Source organism: Corvus moneduloides, chromosome 15 (assembly GCF_009650955.1).
Source record: "Corvus moneduloides isolate bCorMon1 chromosome 15, bCorMon1.pri, whole genome shotgun sequence".
In the NCBI taxonomy this organism is placed as follows: domain Eukaryota; kingdom Metazoa; phylum Chordata; class Aves; order Passeriformes; family Corvidae; genus Corvus; species Corvus moneduloides.
Window position 1 is genome coordinate 18,340,207 of NC_045490.1, and position 24,250 is coordinate 18,364,456.

The window sequence follows — 24,250 nt, forward strand, 5'->3', positions numbered from 1 at the left end:
CGGCGGCGGCGGCGGCGGGGCCGGGCCGGGCGGGCGGGCGGAGCGGAGCGGCCGCCGCGATGGAGCCCGACTCGGTCATCGAGGACAAGACCATCGAGCTCATGGTGAGTCACCCCCGGCCTGCGCGCACACCCTCCCGCCCCCTCTCGCCCCCCCGGGCTCAGGCCCCGCCGGCGCGCCGGGCCCGCGCCGTCCGGCGCCGCCGCTGCGGGGGCTGTGGCGAGCCCGCGCTCGACCCCGGGCCGGCCGTGCTGCCCCCGCCGTGGGATCCGCTCGCTCCCGCCTCCACCGCGGCCCGCCCGGGGCGCCACGAGCGCCTTCGTTTCATTGAAAATAAATAAATAACAACAATTAACCCCCCGCAGGAGGCAGGGCCGGGCTAGGGGCGCGGAGCGGCGCGGCCGCGCTGCACGAACCGAAAGCGAAATGCCCCAGGCGGGGGGGCTCCGGCTCCAGCCCCGGCCCGGCCAGACCCTCCCGCGGCCCCGGGGGCGGATTAAACCCCGCCGGGGGGCTCGGGGCTCCGGGCCGGGGCAGCACCGGTGCTGCAGCTCCGGTCCAGCACACACGGAATTACCTAATGAGACCTAATTGGTGTATTGGTTATACCCCTTATTAACGCTTACGCCGCTAAATTCGCGTTAGTGGAGAGGCAGCCAGATGGGAGCAGTAGAAAGCGGCTTTTTTTTTTTTTATAATAAGCAAATTAGATCTTTATAGGCAAATATCAGAGGCCCCTCGTTTTTCTGCCTTTAGGCATGAATAAAATTAAGTTAGGAGCTGAGAGAGAATAGTAATCAGTAAATATCTTCTAATTTATTTGTTATAAGCATATTTGCTTTTTCTCCTAAGCTTAATTTGCTCTCACATCCACAATTTAATGCAGTTCTCCAGAACTGAGGGCCAAAATGCAAATAATTTCCCTCTAAGGCACTCTGAAGGTGAGCTGGGTTCAGTGGAGACATTAAATGGGTTTTTTAGCCAGTGGAGTTGTTGCTAAACTACCTGATCCGGAAAATATGAACTTTCTTTAAATGTGCCATCTGGTCTCAAAAAGCAGAAATGAAATGAAAAAGAAAAAGGGGGAACCTACAAAGCCTTTGTGTACCTTTCATTATTTTTACTGATCACTGAGGGCAGGGCCTTAAAAGCCGTTCATGGGGAGCCTCCTCTCCCCGTGCTGTGATCTCGCACTTCCCCTGGGGGACATCAGAGCCATCAGTGCCCTGCAGCAGGGAGGGGAAGGCTGGGGCAGCTCTGCAGGGATCCGGCTGGGGACCAGCCTCCCACAGAGATGCCTCCTAAATTCCTGAGGTGGAAAGTGTGCTCTGGTGGCTTTTTTCCTCCGTGGAACGGAGTCACCAGCACTCAGCTTTGGGTTCTGTGAGGCACTCAAATAGCGTTTGGGGCTGGAAGGTTTGGCTCCCTCAACTTTCCTGCTTGTGTTTTTGCTCTCCCATTTTAGTCTCTCCTCTTTGGGGCCAGGATGTATCAGGAGGAAGCAAGTGGGACTTTTGCTGGTGATTGTTGTCCCTCCACTTGCAGCTGGAGCTGGGAAATGTGCTAATCCATGCAAATATCGGTGCTGTTAGTAGGAGTTTTAGTATGTAGTAGGAGGTTTAAGAAAGAAATTTTTCTCTCTTTCACAAGAAATGGATAAATATAAAAATTTAATAAGATGAACAATTAATTCTGTAGTTTCCAACAGAAAATGGTACTCTGTAAAATGTAGTTAGTAGTTGAATTTATTGTTAACCTTAGTGGAGGCTTGCACAGGATCACTTGTGTTTGAGTGGAAACGTTTCCCTAAAATCATTGAAAATCATTCCTAAATGAAGACGTGGAAGTTTTGCCTTCTGGTGTGGTGCAGAAGGTGAGATTCTCCAGGAGATTTGTTTGACTCCACAGGGCAGAAGCCATTTGGGCCGAGTGCCCCGTCTGGGATTTCTGTGTGATCTGGGAACATGGGAGTGCTTGTGGGAAACATCTCAAACCCAGGGATCATCCCTGCCTGGCAGACTTAGGGGGATGCTGCTCTTTTTTAGGAGTGTTCCAGATTCCTAAAAGCAGGTGTTTGTGCCTCTCCTTGCTAAGAGAGATGGGGTTTGGTGCACTTCTGCTCAATCACTTCCCTCTGCTGCCAGGGATGAATCTGTAGTAAATACAGGAGCAAATGTGTGATGTGAAAGCTCTGAGGAGGAAATCCACCGTAATTCTGACGGCTGATAAACAAGAGATAATGTGTCAACATGTTACTTGCACACAAGTTTCAGAACTGTGTTCTAACCCTCAACTGTGCCTTCCCTGGATAGATCATTTGCATTTATTTAAAGGAAAATCAGTCATGGAAATAATACTGTTCCATTTTTAAGGCCGAAATCTAAGAGAAATATTTTAAGGTTTCAGAGTGACAACTTTGATTTGCTGTGTGAAGTTTTAGCGAGTGTTCCCAAGTCGCTGTGTCTCTCAGGACAGCTGAAGGCTTCCCGTGCCGTGTGCCGGTTCTGTGGATCCTGTTGTTAGTCATTCCCAGGGGGATGAGCAGTGCATTGAGTGATGCCATTCCACGGCTTCCATGTGCGGGTGGTGCCCAGCTGTACAGCTGAGATACTCCGAGCCTGCAGAAGGGTCCCCCCGAGGCCCTGAGGGTAACTGGGACTGACTGGGATGCCCAGGCTGAGGCTCACGGTGTCTGGTGAGATTGTGGCTGGTTCAGTGGTGGGCTCAGGCAGATGCTGGGTGTGAGCAGGCGAGTGAGGAGTGAGGAAGTAATCAGAAGAGATGGAGGGCCAGCCACAGTCACTGAAAGGGCTCTTTCTGCCCCTGGTTTTGGTTTTCTCAGTGAAATTAGATAACTGTGACCTTTTTGCTCTTTTAAAGAACCAACAGCAACACTTTGCCAAGTAAGTTTTGTTACCTACAGATCTGAGATGTGTATAAAATCTGTGTTCAGTTGCATCAACCCTGCGATTTGCATTTCTCTTCAATACCTGCTCAAAGCCTTGTGTTCTTCATTTTCCCAGGAAGCTTCCCTGAACCGTAATTTAGTGTTACCAGCAGCTTTCAAAGTAGGGGGGATTAGCTGCTTAGTTTGTACTGAGGTGGTTGTAACAGAATACATCAGTGTGGCAAATAGTTTGGGGGTCTTTTTTATACATTTATGAGGTGAACTGTGTGCAGCATATGGTGTGGATGGCATAACAAAATAAATCTGCTGCTCCCAGGCTCCTGTACCCACCAGACACATACAGGAGGTGGCTCCTGAGCAGGAATCCAGCTGTGTGTAAATTCTCACACTCACTGAGCTTATGACCCTCATGTTTCACTGTGGCCTTGCTGCCCAAGCTGCTCTCCAAACACAGGTCGCTGTCCTGGCAGTTTAGATTCAGCATTACAGTGCTCTGTGGTTGGAGTGTGAAAAGATTCAGGAAAGGCCATGCCTAGGAATAAAGTGGGCAAGCACTTGTTCACACTGTTATCGTTTGCATCTTGAAATCATGTGTATGGAAATAATCTTCCTAACTCACTGCCTTCAGTGTCTACAATGCCTTTCTCTGGCTCTCATAAAAGTGTCCGGTGTTTAAGTACCTCGGTAAATAATAAATGAAGAACTATAATTGAGTATCTTGCCAAAAATCTTTCTGTTTCTCCTGGCAGGACTTTGATGGGAGGTGGAGGTGTTCAATTCAGAGGTACCAGTGTGAGGAGGAAGTGTTTGACACAGGCCTGCCTGAGTAGCAGCAGCTCCTCCTGTAAATCACTCCAGGGGTACCTGAAGTTCCTTGGGTTACTGCAACTGGAGATGGTTGTGCCCCTAAACTATTTAAAGCTTAAAGTGCAAAATAAATCCCAGTGTTCTGTTTGGAAGCTAAAATACAGCTGCTGTATATGTATCTCAGTAGGGCTATAGTGCTCTGGCTTTTTTCTTCCCTGTCCCAGTCATTGCAAGCCAAGCAGCCAGTTGGATTTGTAGGATATTTTTTCCACATATTCTTAGAGGACTCCTTCAAAGAGTTGACTTTCGTAGTGACAGATACAGGCAATGATCATCTTTGCAGCTGAAACAAAGGAGGTACTGTTCTAGCTGAAATGTGACTGGTTCTTAATTGAAGCCTGGGAGTAGATGGAGTGTTAGTAAGGCATTTGTAAACCTGTGTGTAACCTAGATGTGCTTTCTTCATCAGGATAATGATCTGTTTACTTTGCAGGTATCTTTTTTTTTAATCTTCAGTAGCGAAATGAGCAGAGTTGAGAGCTGCATGTTGGACAGTAAAGCATGCAGGGTTTTATACATGGGGAAGAAGGCAGTGGCTGGAGCAAATAGCTGAAGAGGTGGTGGTTAGATGGATGTGAGGAAGGCACAGCCTTGGGGTGAGCCTTGGGGCAGGGGATATGAGGTCTGTGCTGCTGCCAGGCTCTCAGAGTGACAGTCCTGTTTCAGAGAGTGCCTCGCAGAGGAAGGATGCAAATCTGAAGAGAAAGGATTGCTGTGACTTTGGCAGTGGTGCAGAAAATGGGAAGGAAGAGCTTATGAGCATGAATTAGAGCAAGGCAACTGCACTCAGAACCAGTGGAGTGGTGAAATGAGCAAAGTGGACAAAGGAGTGTGGAAAGCTTTTTCTTTTGGGAAGGCTTAGATGAAACAATGGCCTGATCGGGGAAATGAGATGGCAGAGGGAAGGAGGCTATAAAGATACAGAAGTGTATAAAGGAAAGTTATCTGAGGTTTGTGATGATGGTGGCAGCAGCCATCAGTTTATTCAGGTGACGGAAAGCTGCAGATGTGCCGGTTGTGGGGGAAATTCTGAAATGAAATTGCTTTTGGTTCTTAATAAAAGGAAGTTACCAATTCTTGGGGAGACTAAGCCGCGGTGTTTCACCAGAGGCTCTTTAAATCTCGTTCGAGACTCAGAGATTTCTTTACCTCACGATGCAGTTACATTTTCTAACATGACTAAATTCTCCAACCTCTGCCCAGTGCTGAGCGAGTGAGGTGCAGCAGAGGAAGTTCCCTGCAGCCTGGAATATGTGCAGGGCTCCTCTGTGTGAGCGTGGCCGGGCAGCCTTCAGCTCCACGGGCTGCCCCAGAGCTCTGCCTTGGGGCCGGGAGCTCCTGGAGTAAATCCCTGCCCAGGTGTCCGTGTGGAATGAGATCCCATCTCTGCAGGCAGCTGGTGTGGGTGCAGCTGCCCTCTGAAGTGCTCTGGGGTTGCTGCTTTAAAAGCCCGTCTGCCTTTGCTGCGTGTCAGACGGTGCCGGCTGTGTCCCTCAGGATACAGAGCTTTGAGCACTGCTAAAGATTTGGGTCACTGATGAGTGTTGTGAGCAGCATCGCAGCAAAACAACCTGCCTTGTTACAAGCTGTACCCTCAGAGAGACTTGGGAACGCTCTTTGAAGGATGGATGTACCATTTCATTTCATTTCATTTCATGTTTTCTAAAACACCTCTGCTGCTTGTTAAATCAACTTGCTGTGTGTCTCTTGGTGTGCTGGGTTTATTGCCATGCAGTTTAGAGGTCACTGGTGCTTTGGCATTTCCAGTTGCCCGTCCCTGGGCAGCTCGGAGTGCTCAGGGAGATTGCTGATGGCTTTCAAATGAAATGGATGTTGCAGCAAATGTGCCAATGCGAGAGGAATGATGTGTGGGAGAGAACAAGAGACTGTGCTTATGAGAGGGCTGCTCCGTGACAAGGATTTTTTTTTTTGTTGCAAGGCAGAAAATGAATTGAGGGGAAATGAGAATATTGACTGAGTTGTTTAAATTAATGCTGATGGGTAACAATCCTTTCCTTCCAGCTTTTTTCTTGGGCGACGTCTTCTTTATATGAATGCCACTGTTTATGTTGTTACATAATCTGATTTTGTGGTTTGATTTTTATGGCATCATTATTCACGGAAAATCCACTTTTTCTGGAAAATCCCTTGCTTCCCCAGTTTATTGATGTATTTATGAGCTCAGTGGTGTGACATCTGACAGCCTACTCCGTTTTCCTGTACCACTTCCACTCGTTTCCCAATATGAGTAATGCATGACTGAGAGCAGATAATGCAAAAATAACGCAATGCCATTGGTGTTTTAACAACGAAAAGCACTGGCTCTTTCTGAAAACTTAATTTGCTTCTCATGCAGGCTAAATTAACAACGGGAACGTTTGAAGGCATGTCGTTTCTTTGGTGCTTTGTTAATCCACATCCCTGCAGGACTTGCATCCTTGTACTTCCACCCCAGGAAATTAACAGTTTTGTTTAGGATCAAAGAGTAGTTCAGCTTCCTGGGCCTGTTTGTAGGATGAATACAGATGGAAATTTGTAAGATGTAGGTAGGGACCTACTTGCTAGGAATAGGGAGTGATGTGCTTTCTGGGTAAAATGGTGAAAAAAGCTTTTTGGGTCAACTTTAAGCTGTGGCAACACTACAGAATTTTGGTAGAATTTTCTTATTGACTTAGAGGAAAGAGGATAATCACTCTGTGTGTGTATATAATTATATCTGTATTCAGTGTTGCAAGTTTGTTCTTAGTTTCATTCTATTGAGGAGTTCCTGAGTGTGGAGTTTTGGTACAGAAGTTGTGACAGTGTGCACTGTTTGCCTTTTTGAGAGGTGTGATGTTGTATTTCAGCGCAGTTTGCACGATAGGGCTGTTTTCAAGTCTTCCAACCTTTGCAGTGGAGCCAATTTTTGGTTTTCAGACAAAAATGCCTCAAGCTTTTTGAAAACGTATACTCAGAATTTGCAAAACTTGGTAAGTTCCAGCTTGGACTTGGCAGAGAATCTTGTAGGCAATTCTCTTAGGGCAGGGGAGGACTAGCTAGGGAAACTTGTTATTCAGGCTGTCTGCAGAACACCCGTCCCTCTGGAGACAAAAATCAGACCTGTGCTGTTACACTTGCAAATAATGTTAAGGTTTGGCTTCATGGAGAAGTGCCTCTCCTTCCAGCACCCTGCTGGCTCTGCAGTGACTTAGCAAATCGGTACATTTATATAATTTGATAGCTGGCTTCTTGCTGAGCTATAATGTACTCTGAAAATTCTGAGTCATATGCCTTGACATCTTAGCACTTTCCTTGGCAGCCTTAAAAATCATGCATTGGTCATGGTACTGGGCCTACAGCACTGCTTTGTCCTTGAAATGCTGCCCTAGAATTGACCGGCTTTGCCAGTGGCTGAAAAGCAGGAGATCGCCCCACCATGAAGATGCTGCTTTCTTTGGGGAGCTGTGGGCAGTGAGGGACAGTCCTGTCCTCATGGAGATGGTTTCTTGGCAGAGCTGGGGACAGTGGCAGTTTCTCCACCCTTCTGTGAGTTGCTGGAGCTTGAGACTTGGGGCACAGCAGTGGAGGCTGAGGTTCAGCTCTCTGGAGGGGCTGGAGAGCAGAGGAGAGAGAGGGTGAGAGGTGGTGGTGGCGTGTTCCTCTGGGGATGTTGTAGCATTTTGCTCTCACTGCTGGCAGGGGAAGTTCTGCAGGCCATGGCCAAACTTTTTGAAGATCTTGGTGGAAGTTGGATGTTTTGGTCTCTGTAGGCTGAGCTTTCTGTTGCACGTGTAGCGTGAGTTTTCTGCAGACCCCATCTTCTCTGAGGTGTCACTGTTCCAGCTGCTTTAAATTAGTCACACTCACTGTGCTGCTGACAGGACTGGCTTGGAGGCCTTTTATCTCCCTGCTTAGCAAGAGGTGACTGTTTCTTGTCTCAGGAGTACAATGTCTTACTCTCTTCTGGTTCTAGAGTGTTTTCCAGAGACACAGCAGTACTGAAAATGTACTGAATTCAGTGCTGTTGTTCAGATCAGGAGTGTCTTGACAACTCCATCTTTGTGCTGCAGACATGTAAGGCAAATGAGGTCATTTTGAGCCTGGAAAAAGGGAAATAATCAGTGCAATAAAATGCTTTAGTGGATGTTTATGGCAGACTAGGAGAACTGCATTGAGTTCTGTTGTGCAAACCTGTGTTCCTGGAGCAGGCCTGCGAGGTGTGAGCTGGTGGTTGAAGCTTTAGGACTTGCTTTGTTATTTGCTTTGTAGCTTTTTCTCATCTTCCTTAATCTTGGCAAGGTGAGCTGTACCCCAAAACACTTGTTTGGGTGACCCAGGGTAGGGGAAGGAGCAATTTCTTGTCTGTAAATGCGTTTCTCTGTCTTAGATCCACCAATCCGACGACCCCACTAACGTAGTTGGTCCTGGGCTGGGCAGGTGCCTGGGCTGCCTTGTCTCTAACAGCATTAGCAGTAATTGGGATTTCGTTCAAGAAAGAAGTAGATACACCAAGCTGAAGATGATTGGCTGCTCTCTTTTAACAGACAAGTCTGAGAAGGAAAACCCATTCGAATCCCCTTTCATTCTGGATTGGTGGATCTGAAGCCCAGAAACAAAGTTTCAGGTAAGAAGTCACCCTGTACTATGTCTTGCTGCTTCTGCTTAGATGAGTTTGTCCGCACATTCAGTCTCTTGCTTTAACTGCTTCATGTCCCCCAAGTGTGAGGGCACAGGGAATCAGCTGCTGAGCTTACAGTCAGACAGGGCATGGCCAGGAAATACAGGAGCTGTACTGGAGGGAATTGCCGGTCTGCTGTGAAACACAGGCCTGGGAACACGAGGGGAACTGGTGTGTGCAGGAATGGGCACGGAGCCATTGGCTGCCACATCCTGCTTGTGGAAGCAGAGAGCAGCCTTGCCAGTGACTGCCTTGGGCTCCCCATGGAGTTCAGGGAGGTCACAGCCCTGAGTTCTGTCCCTGTCCTCTGATGGGTCCATCAGAACTGGAGAGAACTTCTCTGGCTGTTCCTAGGACAAATTCCTGTAGCTTTTCCTGCTGAAATGCCGTTTGAAAGTCTGTTGTGGGCAGCACTTGGAGTCAGCATCTTAAATCCTTCCTGAGATGTCAGTGTGAAGGTCTGGCTGCAGCTGTTTTGGGACAGGTGTAGGGCGGGGCTGGCAGGAGGAGCCTCACAGTGATAATAGGTTTATTTCAGAGTAGGGGAGAGTGGTTGTACTTTGAGTCACAATCATCTGAGGTTTGGGAAGCCTGCGAAAGGCTACAACAGGTCATCTTGGAGATGGGTTTGGAAGGTGTTTGTGTGCCTCAGGAAGGCAAGCTGGGTCCCTGGCTGGCAGGAAAATAAAGTTATGTAAGTTCAGTATCGTATCTGGTGTGAATGGGAGAGCTGCACCTCCCAGTGCCCAGCTTTACTGTAAGTTGGTGCCAATGTAGCTGGATTCCTTTGGACAGTAACAGCAGTAATGCTAAGCCTTTGTGTGTTCTCCTTTGTAGGCAGTTACAGCAGTGAATGGTGAGGCCTCAGTATTTACCCTCCTGTAGCAGAAACTCCTGTAGGTGCTGTTGATCTCATGCATTGTTTTAGTTCTGCGTTTGTTTTGCTGGTGTGGTATTTTGTGCCGAAGTTACATTTGAATTCAATTGATAAGTAATTTATAATGAATTACTTGTGCAAAGGGTGCTGTTGTTTCCTGGTTTGATTTTTCAAGTAGTTGAGTTTTATTTGGTTAGGGTGGAGAAATCTGTTTTAGTGTAACTCTCTAAAAGAAACCAGAGGGAGAATCTAAGGGAAATACTTATTAACCTTAGACTGACACATTTCTTGCATTCTCATCTAGTATCAAATTGAATTTGTTCCACACACCCGTCAGACTCACTTTGGAGTTAAAACTGTAAAATAACATCTTTCTGTGGAATATTTGCTGTTCAGGGTGTGCCTTTTTCTAAAATGAGAGAACAGGGAGGCAGAAGTGAACTTGGCCTCTTTAGTGATGAAAACTGAAAAGAGGAAATAATTTAAAATACACTGAGCAGGGAAAAAAAGGGGAAGCATAAATGAGTGCCCCTGCTGATCAAGATCCTCAATGCTATTTAATATTGCTTAACTTTTGGAAACATGCACCAGCCCTACAAAGGCTGCAGTGGAGCTGAGCAGGTTGGAGGCTTTGCTCTTGCCTGTGTTTTGAATGTTACATTTCAGAAAGTACAATGTGAGGCAGCTCTCAGAGCTGTGGCAGTGTTCCTCTGCATCCCCTGCCTGTGCATCCCCTGCCTGGGAATCCACGGTTTGTTCCTGGCAGCCCAGGCTCCACAGGCATCGGAAGTTGTCAAGTGCTTGTACCCTGCCTTGGCCATAGTAGGATTTACTGTTACCTGTGTTAGGCCTCGCCCTTAAAAACTTAATACAGAGGAGTCTGAGACAGCTTTTAACATGTTAGACAAGTTTCAGCCACATTTTTCTACGTGTTTTGACTCCCTGCAAGTTTCTCCTGTGTGATTGGCAATGCTGGGTCTGTGTTTCCCAGTCAGGATGTGCCCTGAGCTGCTGGCTGGAGATGTCTGTAAACCCCTGTCCTGCTGCAGGAGAGCAGAAGAAAGTGTTTGCTTTAGAAATGGCCTTTTCAGTGTAACACAGGGGATGTTAGTGCAGAAAGGTGTATCACACTTAACTGTGGCAGTTGGGGTGAATGTACTTGAAGGAAGCAAGGGCTAATCTAAATGCTGTGTATTTTGGAAAATTTAGGTTATTTCAGTTAATGTTCAGAGTGACTTAGGCAAACATCTGAGGATTTTCTTCCCAGTCCTTTGTATCTTCCTGAAAACGAGGTGCTGCATCTCATGAGTCTTATCCTGATGAATAAATTATAATGGAGTAAGATGGTTATTCTGTTCAAAGAAAGCATTTAATCTTCTCTCCACTGAACCCATATTCCTTTTGTAGCATTGAGTGTGTGTAGCAAACACACACTTTGATCTTCAGGAGCAGAGTGGGACAGCGTTATCCATCAGCCTCCTGTGAATTCAGTGTCCTATCTAGAGCATCGCTGTGGTAATGAGGAGAATTTCTCTGATCAATTCTTTTCCCTTGTCTTGCTTTAAATTTCCCGATTCCTCACTTAGTGTTTTTCCCCAAATGCAAGAACTTAATGCAGGTCTTGAATGGCTGTTGGAGGGTTGTTCCATTGAGCAGTCTTTATTGTGAATGGCCATCATTTGGCTAAATTGATTTTCCTAATGGCACTGTGACTCAGCTATTGGTCCTATATTTTTAGAGTGATCTGATGGCAGTAAAAGAATAATCAAAAAATTTTCACAAGTTAAATGTTTGCCACTCTGTGGATATTTATTTTTGAGAAATTCACTTTTGCATTTGTAGTTCATAGAAGGACAGAAATAAGTGCAAGAGTAAATTACATCTAAAACAACTTTGTTGACCTGGGAGTACAGTTCTGCTAAAGCTGAAGCAGATTGCTGGAATGCACAAGTAAAACTCCACGGAGTGTGGAAATCTGTTGTGTGGATGGTACTCCAACAGCCTTCCAAGTCACCCAGGCCCAGTGAGGTTGCATTTGGCCATGGAAAAGGCGGTGATGTGATGGCACCAATTCCAACAGACTTGTGTGGAGCATGTGAGCACAGGGCACCTCCCAGGGCACAGCCTGGCTGTGGAATGGCAGTAGGAGGAGTCCAGAGTGCTTCTGTTGGTCAGACAGTTGTGTCTGTGCCCCCAGAGCTGTGCAGTGTTGTACCAGAGGTGCAGGGACTGTCCCCTGCCAGCCGGGCTGTCCCTGGGGAACTCGTGTCACTGCTCCCTGCATGTCCCACAGAGTGTTCACACACAGACACTTGGATGTTCTGCTTTCCCACCTATGCACACACTCGGGGCACTCACTCCCAGCCCAGGGATCCACCCCTGCCCTGCTTGGCACTGTTTGAGTAAAGCCCTTACGGGAAAAAGCACCAGGTAAGATCTGGAGGAAATCCCAGTCTGCAAACTGGGAGGGAGTTTGAGTTGGCTGCTGTTCCTGCCGAGTGTAAAATAACACTGAAGGCCTTGAAACAGTGTTACTGCTCATATTTTTTATGTCTTATTGTGGTTAATGCTGATTTTTGAGGAGATCTAAGCTTGACGTTGAGTTGGAGGTGGGAGCATAAGGCTTTCCCAGACTGTCAGACTGCCCTCGAATCCAAGTTGGCTTTTCAGAGCACCCCTTGGGCTGCATTAAACTGAGTCCCCAGCCATGGGAGGAGTTTAAGTAGCACCACTTACCCATAAAATCATCAATATTAAGTGATGATGGAAATAAAGAAATACCAGTTGTGTTGGTCCAGGCCTAAATCGATGTAAACTAACCAGGAAATCACCAATGTTAAGTAGCATGTGAGTTTCTTATAGTTAAAAACCTGAAAAAATTCACAGTGAAGGTTGAAGTTCTTTGGTTGTACCTTTTTTGCCAGTTGAAATATCTGTTTATAGCCTCATGGACATCCAGAGCATGAACTAACCTTACGGAGGAGCTTCCAGCTTTGCTGTCACAAGAAAGCTGGAAAAAGTATTTAGAATTTATAAACTTGAATGATTTTTTAGGTTTTAATGTTCAAGTTAGTTTTGTAATAAACTGCATAAGAAAAAAGGTGTTGCAGGAGGAGTGAATTAATATAATTAGCCATGCTCCTTGGAAAAAAATTGAGTGAATTAGCTCTTTCATTTATTTTACTTTATTTTCCTTTGAAATTCTAAAGAGCCTCTCCTTGCCGGTCTTTTTTGGACTCTGTCTAGAAACTGATTTTCAAAAACAAGGATATTTTTGCCTTATGACCAGAATTTCCCAAGCTGTAAACACACCAATAAATTTGGATTCCTTAAGTTATCTTGTATAAATAAAATGAAAGCGGTGAAAAATTCCGAGGTCATAATTTTAATATTTTATAAAACTTGCAGCATAAATCTGGGTTATGTAAACGTTGTCATTCTTGATTATGACACTGCAATATTGCCATGCCTGGCTTGCAGAGGTGTTCTAATTCCATCAGGAATACAGGCTATAGGCATTTTTTGAGCAGTTTAATGGGCTTTAGAGGATAAACGGGTGATGGTTTTTCTAAGGGATAGAGAAGTGTGAGGATTTCTGTGTGACAGTATCAGATGTGCTGAGAGAAACCATTTCTGGGAATTTTGCACTGCTTTAACCAGACTGTGCTGTAACCTGGGAGAAGTCCAGAGTGAAGGAAAACTTTGGATGGTTCAGGGCCTGAGAGAGTGTTTTTAATACCTCCATCCTAAAAGTTCCCACCTACAAAGTTGGTTTATTGGATGCACACTGCTGTGTGCTTTGCTATTAACATAAGAAGTCCTTTACATCTAAGCCTTAAAGACATTGAAGCATCTTCCCTTGTTACTGGGGATTTACAGGTTTCACTGGGAATGCAGCATTTTGTATAGGCTGCTTAAATTTGAGATTTAAGATTGAAACCTAAAGCTTGAGATGCAATTCCTGGGGTAGACCACCAAAGCAGCTCTTTGTGTATGGAATTAACATCAGTAATCTAATAATAAAATTAGAGTACGACTCTTTCCAAGCACAAAGCATTGAAGAGATCAGAATAAGGGTTTCTGTGTCTGTTCCCTCCTTGCCCTGGAGCTCAGAGCCCCTCTCAGCTCTGCAAACTGGGCCTCCAGGTGATCCACAGCCCTCAGAATGTGAGGCAGTTAAAGCTCTGCATTACTAGTTACCTTATTCCTTAAAATCTGAGTTTCGGTTGGCTTTCCCTTAACCTGTGCAGTTCTGTTCTCTGTGTTCTCATTTAATTCTGTGCCTGTTGGCCACTGGCGTTTTCCCCTTCCCAGACTAGTGCTGCATCTCCCTGGGCTGCTGGCGAAAGCAGGGCCAGTGCGAAGTGAAGGCCTGAGCTGAGGCTCCTGCTATGCCAAGTGGAGTCTTTGGAAACCTGTTAAGCTTTTATTCATGGCAGGGTCAAGCAATAACATGTCAGGGAAGCACACAAATATTTGCACGTTCCTGTTTTGGTGTGAAGTGGGATGCAGTATTGAATTTGTAGTGTTGTGCAATATCAGTGCTGCAGCTGAGTGTCCAGGGAGTTTTATAAACCCTTTCACGCAGGGTTTCGTAATATTGTGAAAAGGTTTTTGTGTGGCTTAACTAACCTTGGCATGGAAATGGCCTCGGTGTCTAATGCATTTTGAATAAAATTTTAAAAAATGTTCTCAAGTTACCCATTTTTCTCTTAAGTGCTTAAAATTCAGTTTATTTAGCTAGAGTAGTTCCTAAAATGCCCACACATAATAACCTCGAAACCAGTGATTTTTAGCTTACAATTTGTGGACACCTGTAGATTCATTATAAACATTGTACTCAGCTTTGTACACCTGAGCTGAACATCTCAGGAGAGGAGTTTGCTGTGCTTTTTGTCAATGACTTTTATTAAGTCATGTGAGCAAAGTGACTTTTTTTTACCAGGCCTAAATATTTAAAAATGTGTTTGGGCTTTAATCAACACCTGAAGCAATACCTTGAATTTTGATGGTTCAGTGTTGCAGACACCCCATGCAGATATTGTCCTAAATAGGAGTAAAGAATGAAACAGATTGGAAAAGAAGTTTCTTGAATCATACACTCTTGTTTTGAAAAACAGACCTATAAAAAGTGTGTATCTTCAGTCAGTGGGTTTTAACAGTACATCCCATCTTTTTTGAAAATATGAAAACCTCTTTTTTTTTTTTTTTTTTTTTTTTTTTTTTTTTTTTTTTTTTTTTTTTTTGGTGCCTTGCTGAAGTTAATGTAGTTCCCCTGTTGTCACTGGTTGACTTGTCTTAGAAGAGTCTTGGGAACTAAATTTCAAGTGTTAGTATGAGGACCTGTCAAATTACTGAAAAGGAATTGCAGATATACTGGATTAATTACTTTATAGCTAAATCCCATTTCTCTAAACTTGAAATAAACTTTAAAAAACTTCTAGTAATTGAAAACTATGGTTTTATTTTGCTATTAAAGAAAGAACAATACAATAAAAAACATAAATATGACTATTTTTACCCCGTCTGTAAGATATATGCTCCCACTCTTCCCATGCCAAGCGCATAGCACAGGACATCCCTATGGAATCAGCACCTTCCTGCTGGGTAAGAGAGGAAATTTCAATGCGTTTTGATGCTGCTAGGGGCATTCTTGTGCTGGTTTTCCTTTAATTTCTCTCCTTAGCGTGGAGAGGAAAAGATGAGTCTGTCTTTTGTTTTATTCGTAAGATATGAAACCAAAAAAAGAGTTTTTATCCCCTTCAGGTGCTCTGGGCTCTCTCCCCCTCCTTGATCCTGGCACAAACTGCTTTCTGTGAGGCTTCACCTCTGGTTATTCCACTTTCAGCTTGGACCTGTGTGGGGCTTTTCTTTTAAAATTTTGATGTTTGTTGTAACTAAATTGGAACCCTGTGTGGAAAATAGTGAAAGCTCAGTCTGTGCCAATTATTGGAGCTGGGTTTATGCACTGCTTCATGCTGAGGAATTGAATCCTTTCCCCTAGCCTTATCTGGTATATGTACTACTCTGTCCTTAAAAGGAACTGGGAGATAGTATTGGGGAGCTACAAAAGTTTTGGAGAGTCTGTCTGCATCAAATTTCTTCAGCTTCAGAAAAGAAACAAAAGGGATCTCCAGACTTTTCCTAGCTTCTTGTGTCAGCAATGGGGAATTTGGTAGTTAAGCTTGGGAGGCAGGTTGAGTAACAAATGTAGCCAGGGGATAATTTGTCTTTAGGATATCTTCAACTATAATTTCAGCATGTCCCCCCAGTTTATTAGGATACCTTGACTAAGCAGAACTTGGTCATGCAGTTTGAACTTAGCTAAGTGTGGTTCCTCTCTAAAACATGCTCGCATTGTCAGGTTGTGTGTCCCAGTGCAGACTGGGACCTCACATTAACACCAGCTTTGCCGTGGGAATGAAGAACCACAATTTGTTTGAGAAAGCTGAGGCAGTGGGGAGTACCAAACCTTAATTCCCAAAGCTCCTCCAGGTGGATCCTAAAGCCTTGCCACCCCAATGGCACCTCCTGGTCTCCTGTGTAGGGGACAGCTGGGCAGGGATTTTGGCCAGGCCTGTTTGCTGGGTGAGGCCTCTGCCTCAGAACGTCTGCCGTGGGCAGCAGTGTGTGGGTGAACTAAAACTCTCCTGCTGCTGGGAGTAAGTTAAAATGTTCAGCTGGCACTAAAGCCACGAGGTTACAGATATGGGGAAAAGGAGCTCAGGCCAGAGGGATGGCTTGTCCTTGTTTGCTGCACAGGCTCTTCAGTGGTTATTTTACCCTTGGCCGCTAACATGTGATGAATGTAGAAGTAACATAGATAAGTACCCACGATAACATACTAATGAGTTGCCTGCCTTGAGTGATTTGTTGTGGCATCTAACTGCTTCTTCTCTTCCTTCCTTTTTGTCACCCTGCAGTGTTCTGTGCCAAGGTCTTTGTGGCTAGGCTGCTCCAACCTGGTAGAGAGCATGTGCGCACTGAGATGCCTGCAGAGCATGCCCAGTGTCAGATGTCTCCAGGTGCCTTTCTTCTTTCTTGTTGTAAATGTTATGCTGTTGAACTTGTGTTAAACTCTCAGGACTCTGTTTAATCAAATTGTTAAGTCTGCTAAATGTTTTTTTGTGCATCCTTTTCTGAAATCTTCTACTTAACTGCATTGTAGGAGTGACTCTTTAAGGGCTTTCTGTGCAGTAGGGCTGGGGGTTGAGCTGTTGTGTTTTATTGCCTGTTTACTGAAGTTGTGATACCAGTAGCATAGTTCTGCATGTTGCCTGCTACGTTTTGCTTTCTCGTTTAACTGAAAAAATAACATAATGAGCTTTGCCATTTCTCTTAAATTTGCAATGAACTGACCAGCCTGTGATATTTGTGTGATTTAATTTAGAAAGGATAAGCTTTTTATTTGCTCCTGAGCGTGGTACTGGGTGTAGCCTTACCGCACGTGTTTTAATGCAGAATAGTGAGCATGGAGTCCTGGGGTCTTTGGGTTGCCCTGTTAACTCAGTTTTTTAACTGTTAAGAAGTGAAGAACAAGGGATGGGGGGGGGGGGGGTGTTGCTCTGCATAGAAAACCACTAAATCCTAAGTTCTCTGTTGTTTTTCTTCTAGTAAGCTGTTGGAGCTGAGCCTGCATAATTTATAGATGGGGAATTGCTGCTTCACTGGTTTGAGAGGGATTGAAAATGATGAAAAGGGAGCTTCTGGGACCAGTTAACAATTTTGAACTCCCAGGGTATTTACCTTGGAGGGAAAATGCTGGACATGTGTAGTAACTGTGTGGCACTTCCTGAAATGTTTCTGAATGTAACATTTTTTAGCAGAACACAAGGATTATTTAACATTAGTCTGTTTTGTAACATAAGAGCATTATTCAGTGATTCAGTCTTTCATGTGTATGAGTACTTAAAAAAAATTGCTTTTTTGTGAATGAAAATGAACAACTGAGTTTTGTGTGTCACTCCATTTGAGGTCAGCCACTGGACAACATCAGTGTCTTACCTTAGAGAGTAACCAGTTATTTCAAAACATCTCTCACCTGCAAAATGTGGCCACTTGAAATCCAGCAAATCTGAATTTCAGAACCAGAAATTCCTTCAAAATTTCTGTTAAAATACAAATCTGTTTTTCCATTTGAATGCTTTGTTTCCAGGTTTGAAATACTATTCAAAGAAAGGACAAAAACTCATGTCCAAGACAAACTCATAGATGGATAATTCAGTTTTATAGAAATGAACAGTCTAATGGCCAAATAATGCTTACAGAACATGCCTACAGTCATGTCAGGGTGGAGTCCCAGAGGTTTGGTGTCTGTCTTGGGAATATTTGCAAGCTCCTTCTAATGTGAGATCTCCCTGCTTCCTTTCCTGGTCCTCAGCATTGACCCTCTCACTGGAAAAAAACCTTTATTTCAGTGGGAATTCTGAATTTCTTTTTCTCCCAGGATCTGTTCTGTCAATGGCCAAAGAGCATCTCAGAAGATGTTAGCGAGTGGTTGTGGTTGGTTTTAAGGTGGCTGGTGATGTTGGGAATGTGGTAGGAAGGGCCAGGGTGGTTTCGAGGCTGCTTCCCCAGCCCTGCTGAGGGTGAGCGGTGGCTGTGGCACAGCTGCTCCTGGGGCTGTTCTGTGCAGAGCCAGGGCTGCCATCCCACCTTGAGAACTATTTCAAGCCAGGAGCAGTTGTGCTGTCACTGGTGTATTTTGTGTGGTTGGGATAGATCTTGCTTTCCTGGAGCGCAGCCTTGGGCAGGGCTGGCTACTGGACCTCCCCAGTGGTTTCCAAAAAGCCTCTTCAGGTCAGGGAGCTCCTTAGCAAGTTCAGGCCCTGCAGGGCAAATTCCTGGTTTGGGAATTGCCCAGACTCCTTAGTGTTAGATCTGAGAACTTGGATTATCCCCGGTTTCTTACAAATCAACTCCACTAGGTGCATAAACTGTGAATTGAATAGGGGAGAGCTCAGCCCAGGCTGGGATTTGGTTAATTGGTGCAGAGTATGTTGTATTACAAACTTCTGTTGGTAATACTGATGACAGGATAAAGTACAAACTAGTTTGTTCATCATTGTGCTGCTTTATAGATGAGATTTGGGGGAACCTGTTGTCACACAGTTATGGTGTCATATAGTTAAAATGCAGGGCCAAGGCAGCTCTCGTGTAAGAATGTGACACTTGGAAAAATTTCTCAGACCTGTTTTGTTTTCAGGAATTGTTACAGCTCCATCAGCTTTCATGAGAGCCCCACTGAAGTACCAGTTAATTTCTGTAAGGCTTTTCTGCTCCGTGTGCTGGTGGGAATTTCACAATCCCAGAACATCTGTAGCCCTATAATAGTAGCACTTAGGTTAACAAATTATGAAGTACATCCCTGCAAAGGCAAGCGCAGTGTTCAGGCAGGTGGAGTTGCTTTGAGGCTGTGGGAGGTCAGGGTGTGGAAGGAAACAGTGCTGAGTGTCCAGCCTGTTGCACTTCAGGAGTGACTGAGGAGGATTCCACCAGGCCTTGGCTCTCTGGTGTTGCTGGGCTTGTGCTTTGCTGCTGGTGCACCCTCCTGATGGATTGTCCAGGGAACAAGAGGGAGGAATGTCCTGAGCAGGAGAGACCTGAGACACCTGTGCTCCAGGGGACAGCACTCTCAGGGACAGGGTGGGATTGTTGGGGTGTTTGCAGGGCCAGGGGTTGGACTTTGATCATCCTTGTGGGTCCCTTCCAGCTCAGGACATTCTATGGTTCTATGAAATATTGTGCCAAAATAAAAGCTTTTTCTTTTTATTAAGGTTTGATTGTTTTTGTAGAGCTGCAACCAGAAGAGGCTTTGAGACTTTTTGAAGTGTCTGTGAAGGATTATTTTTTTTAAAAAAAAGTTCTCCTTTTGGGTGTGTGACTCAGTGATGCCTGAAGGGGAACTTGGAAGCAAAAGTGGCACCAGCTGCTTTCCCCATTTATTATTTCTGGCACCGTGACTTGCCCTTCATTGTTTCCTGAGCTCAAAGCCCACAGAGAAATCAGGTGGGGCAGACACCAGGAGCTCTTGGTTCTGTAGCACACATTTGGTTAGGGTGAAATGGTTAAAAGGAAGTGCAGGGGGGGAAATTCAGAAGCTCTTGGGTGATTCACAGAAGTTACCTGGGAGTTGTATCTGTTGTGTGTGGTGTGTGTAGAGTAACCAGTGAACAGGCCAGAGAGAGGGAAGAGCAGTCTTCAGTGTGGAGCCTTGGACAATCTCTTCAGGAAGCTCTTACTCAGTCCTGGGGCTTTTTCAAACCTTTAGGCTTCAGCAGTCACCTGCCATCCACCTAAAGGAAGAAAGCTCTGCCTTTCTGTGATGTTGTTAACAATCATCAAACCTAACAAGGCTGTTTAAAATCAAGCTGTAGCATTTCAGCTACCATGGATGGGGAGGTGTTCCCGTTCTCAGTGTGGGTGTGTATTCTGTGCTTTTCCTCATGCAGTACAATTCCTTCATAGTGCCTGCAGTTTACTGGAGAAGTATTTGCTTTCTCCTTTCTGTGAGCTGTTGGTGAATGCAGAAGAGAGACAACTAATTTATTAAAAAATACTTATTCCTATTTGTGGTACTTGTGGTTTGCTCTCATCTACTCTGGCTTTTGGTTTAATTGATATTATTAGGAAATAAAGTCCCTGACACTTAACACTTGTTTCTGTTGCATGGATAAACACATACTAAACGCCAGTTCATAATACTTGAAACTGCTACAAGGCCTTAATTTTAACTGCTTAATTATCTTTAATGATGTTTTTGTACATGAACGCACTGGTATCTAATAGCTCCTGTTTTCATTTGCTTTGATACGGATTTCTCTGCAAGATTAAAACCAAAACTCTTGTTTAGGTCTTTAGAGAAACTGGTTCTGTTACCAGTTAAGTGATGCAACCCTGTGGATACAGCACCTTCCATGGCCTCATCCTTGGAGCACTGCAGGGTTTTGAGTGTGTTTTGTGGTGCTGATTTGGGAAGTGGCTCCAGCAGGGCTGCCAGGCAGAGACACGTCCAGGGTTCTGGGCTCTGTGAGTAAACATCTCCAGTGTGGAGTGAACACTGCTCATTAAGCAGCAGAAGATAAGAGCCCAGGCATCACTTTGAATTATTGCATAATGTAGGAGGTGATGAAATAAGTCTTGGGAAATGAATTATTAGAGAGATGTAATGAAATTAACCCAGTAACCAAATACTGCCCCACCAAGTTTCTTCCCTGTCTTCAGTTACACTTTTCTTTCACTTCTTTTTTAAAAGAATCATTTTATCCCTCTTCTAAAACTCTGCTTAGGTTTCCTCATGCTTATTTACGTCCTCCCAAGGTCTTTGGGGTTATTAGAAAAAGTTTTTTCCTACACCTTTCCATCTATTCTTAAAGTTTTCAGCTTAATTGCATATAGTGCCCTGCTCCTCTTTCCCTTTGTGTTCGCACATGGTGTGTGTGGCCTGGAAGCTTTACCAGTGTTCACTGACTGCAGGAACAAGAAATGTCTCACTTCCTGAGCTGCCGGTGGGAGATGTCAGCTCCCTCCTGTGTTCCTCCACAGGCCAGATCTTAAAACTCATGCAGTGGCTTTTTCAGACTTGAGTCTCCCCTGACTCCTCCCAGCCCGTTCTCCCAGTACTCCAGAGGCTGGGGATAGCACCCTTGGCTTTACCTGTCCTTTGTACTTGGCTCCTGCCCAGCAGGATGTCTGGCTCCGTAGGCGCTCCTGGATCTGCATTTTCCTTTTCATGGAGTCCCCATCCCTGGAGGTGGCACTCAGTGCTCTGGGCTGGTGACATGGTGGGCATTGGGCACAGGCTGGACTTGATGGTCTGGGAGGACTTTTTCAGCCTTACTGACCCTGTGATTCTCACAGCACATGTCCTGGAGGTGGACAAGCAGTAGGAATGTGACATTGACTTGGTTCTTGCTGCTGTCATTCCTGCTTATGGTTGACAGGAGTCTATCAATTGATCCTCCATAAGTGGAAGCTGTCTTCACAAAAATGGGGCTCTTAAAATCCATTTCAGTTGGGCAATTTGTAATTTATTACTGTTCTGGAGAACCTATTTGCCAGTGGCAGGTGGAGTTCTGGAGCATCAGGGTGTAGATGTTTATTCCCTGCTCCAGCACTCCCTGCAAAGGCAGTTATTTGTTAGCAGAAGGGAATCTCGGTGCTATCACAGCTGAGCTGGGGCACAAGGAGTCCCCGAAGGGTTTGGGTTGGAAGGACCTTAAAGCCCATCTTGTTCCATACCCCCTGCCATGGGCAGGGACACCTCCCACTGTCCCAGGCTGCTCCAAGCCCCAATGTCCAAGCTGGCCTGGAACACTTGCAGGGATCCAGGGGCAGCCACAGCTGCTCTGGGCACCCTGTGCCAGGGCCTGCCCACCCTAACAGGGAAGAATTTGTTCCGTGTATCTAACATGAATTTCCCTTCTTTCAGTTTAAACACAGAAGTTTCCAGAAGGAAGTGTATCTTTCTATTTATTGATGTTACAATTTAGCATTAACTTGCTTAAGCTTCTGTTTGTTTTTCTTTACTAATTTTGAGCTGCTGTTGATGTTTCTATTCTGATACCAGAAGGAAGCACAACAACAGAAAGTGTAGTTGGAAAAACTTGTAGTTGAAAGCTAAGAACTGAACATGAAAACTTCTTCATCCTCTTTCCCCAGTACAAATTCAGGCACAGACACGATGCAGTTTTCTTGGAACGACAGCGAGTGCCAGAGATGGGCTCTGCTCAAACCTTCTCCTCTAGAGCATGAAATCACAAATGGGAAATGATGAGTGGCCTGTCGCTCTGGAGCCTGCATCCCTTTGGAAATGTTATTCTCTGCAGCTGTTAAAATGAGTTGTCATAACCAGACAACTGCCTTGCTGCTTCTGTTAGGTCTGAAGTCATTTACAAATACCTCTTTGACATGTTTTCTGGGATTTTGCCTCAAAACAGTGGAACTGTTACCATTTCTTTTTGGAAACAGTCCAAGAGATCCATTAAAAAGAAATACAGATTTGATTCCATTTCTTTAAAGGAACAGAATGTTCTCTCCAATATCTGAAATATTTGTGCTTGTCCCTGTGTTTAAACAGACTTTTCAGAGACGGAGCTTTCAGACCGAGGCCAGCAGTGTAGAAGCAGTTAAAGCTACCCGTGGTAGGTCTGGGGGCAGTGTGGGCAGGGGAATGGCCTGGATTCCCCAGTCCCTAAATCCAAGGTAAAAATGGCCAATTTTCCCTCTGGTAATCGGCAGCAGTGCTTTCCAGTGTTGTTCCTTCTGGCTGGAGTCTCCTCTCAGTGAAAAGTAATATCAGTTTGGGGTTTGTTTTCAGCAGTTCCTTGTAATAACTTTTTTTTTTTAGTTCTCAGTGTGGGTGTTACAGCTTTTGAGGCCTGATCCGACAGCTCAGTTTTTGGTAGTTGCACACACTGCAGCTATTTTGCAAAGGGTAGCATTGCATTTTATTCCCCGCGGTGTTCCAGTGCTTGGCCATCCTGGTCATCCCCACCATATCCCAGCCTATTTTCTTTGGAGTGCCCAGACTGGGGTGAGCACTCTGGATGCAGTCTGGGAGGCCCTTACAGTCACAGCAGCTTCTTGTGGTGCTCCCTGATGGTGTGGCTTGGTGCTGGATCCAGGCTCCTGGAGGATGGGGAAATGTGAAATGCAGGGATTGCTTTTGTGAAGCATGATTTATTCTCTGAAGGGAGGGGTTCTGATAAGCACTCCTCTGTTGCCCTTTGTGTATCTGAGTGCTTCTGGCTTTATGACTTTAATTATTAACTGAGCCTGTTCATTCTTAGGGGCAGGAAGAGACTTTCTCTGTATTGGGTCAGTTCCTAGTGTTTGTTTGGAAGTGGAAGTGAGTGGTTACTCACTGGAGCAAATCCCAGGACTGAGCTCTGAGTCGGAGCTCTGCTCTTTACTTTCCTCAGTTGAGGAGTAGAAATGTGTCCCTGGTGTGTGAGAACCAGCAAATGGGGTAAATATCTGTGAGTTTTGGTTCCTCATTTGCCTGGCACATGATGTACATCTGTCACTTGTAGCTGGCTGTGGCTTGTGCTGAGGATTCCAGCTGTATTCCCTGTGGTCAGCAAAAGGGGGGAGCAGCCTGTGAAACCATGTGGCAGGCTGGGGTCTCCTGTGGTGGCCACCCCTGGCTGGCACCATTTGGGCGCTGCCAACCACTGACCTTTCTGCTTGTGGGGAAAGGGTTTTGCTGCTACAAACAACTTGATACACACGAATGCTTATTTTGGACTTTGTTGTTTTCAGTGGTTTTTGGAGAGCACTGAAGGTCATACACTTCATCCTCAGGCTGCCAAGTGTGCTTGAACAGAAGAGTGGCCCTTTTCAGAAGCCTGATCCTCTTGGTGGGCAGTTCTCTCATCTTGGTCTTCTCTTCAGAAGTTGTCAGTATTCAGCAGTTAGTAATTGACTTAATCACTGATCTTTATGAGCGAGATGAGGAGGAAGTGGTGATATGAGTTCCTTCCTCTTGGATATGCCACTAAGCTGCTGCTGCAGGAGGGACTTGAGAACACAGAAAAAGTCATGGGAGCTTAGAGATCCAGTCCTTTCTCCTTTGGGTGCCTTGCTGGCCTGCCTTTTGCTAGTGTTTCTCGCCTGTTCCATGCAGAGATCCCAATCTATGCTCTCCACACTGGGAAGGATATGTCCCTGTGGAGGCAGGTTCTCCATGGTGAATTCATGGATCACCACGAGGTACTGCACCTTGCCTCAGCAAATGCGGTGCCCGTTGCTCAGAGCTGCAACAGTGAGTGTAATGTCAGACATAAATTGTGTCCCTCAGAAAGCTTAACACAGTCCCACTAAGCCTGAGAGATTTCACAAGTGGTGGGCAGGAGCTGTTATTCCTGATGGCTCTTCTGAAGCATCTGCAGAAGGGATGGTGTTAGCCTCAGCCTCGTGTTGATGCTTTCTCAGCCTTCTT

At 45.4% G+C, this 24,250-nt stretch overlaps 1 protein-coding gene across 5 annotated transcripts in view; it reads left to right on the forward strand.

The window, feature by feature from the left end:
• Window positions 1-24,250, forward strand: part of FBXW11 (F-box and WD repeat domain containing 11) — a 66,843-nt gene continuing 42,593 nt past the window's right edge. The window contains exons 1-4 of one of the 5 annotated variants that reach the window (XM_032124721.1): window positions 1-104; window positions 8,299-8,378; window positions 10,717-10,824; window positions 16,233-16,334. In XM_032124721.1, the coding sequence (XP_031980612.1) occupies window positions 16,284-16,334 (51 nt within the window). In that variant the 5' untranslated portion in view covers window positions 1-104; window positions 8,299-8,378; window positions 10,717-10,824; window positions 16,233-16,283. The remainder of the gene's footprint in view (window positions 105-8,298; window positions 8,379-10,716; window positions 10,825-16,232; window positions 16,335-24,250) is intronic. The other 4 variants (XM_032124722.1, XM_032124724.1, XM_032124720.1 and 1 more) reach the window with 4 other exon arrangements.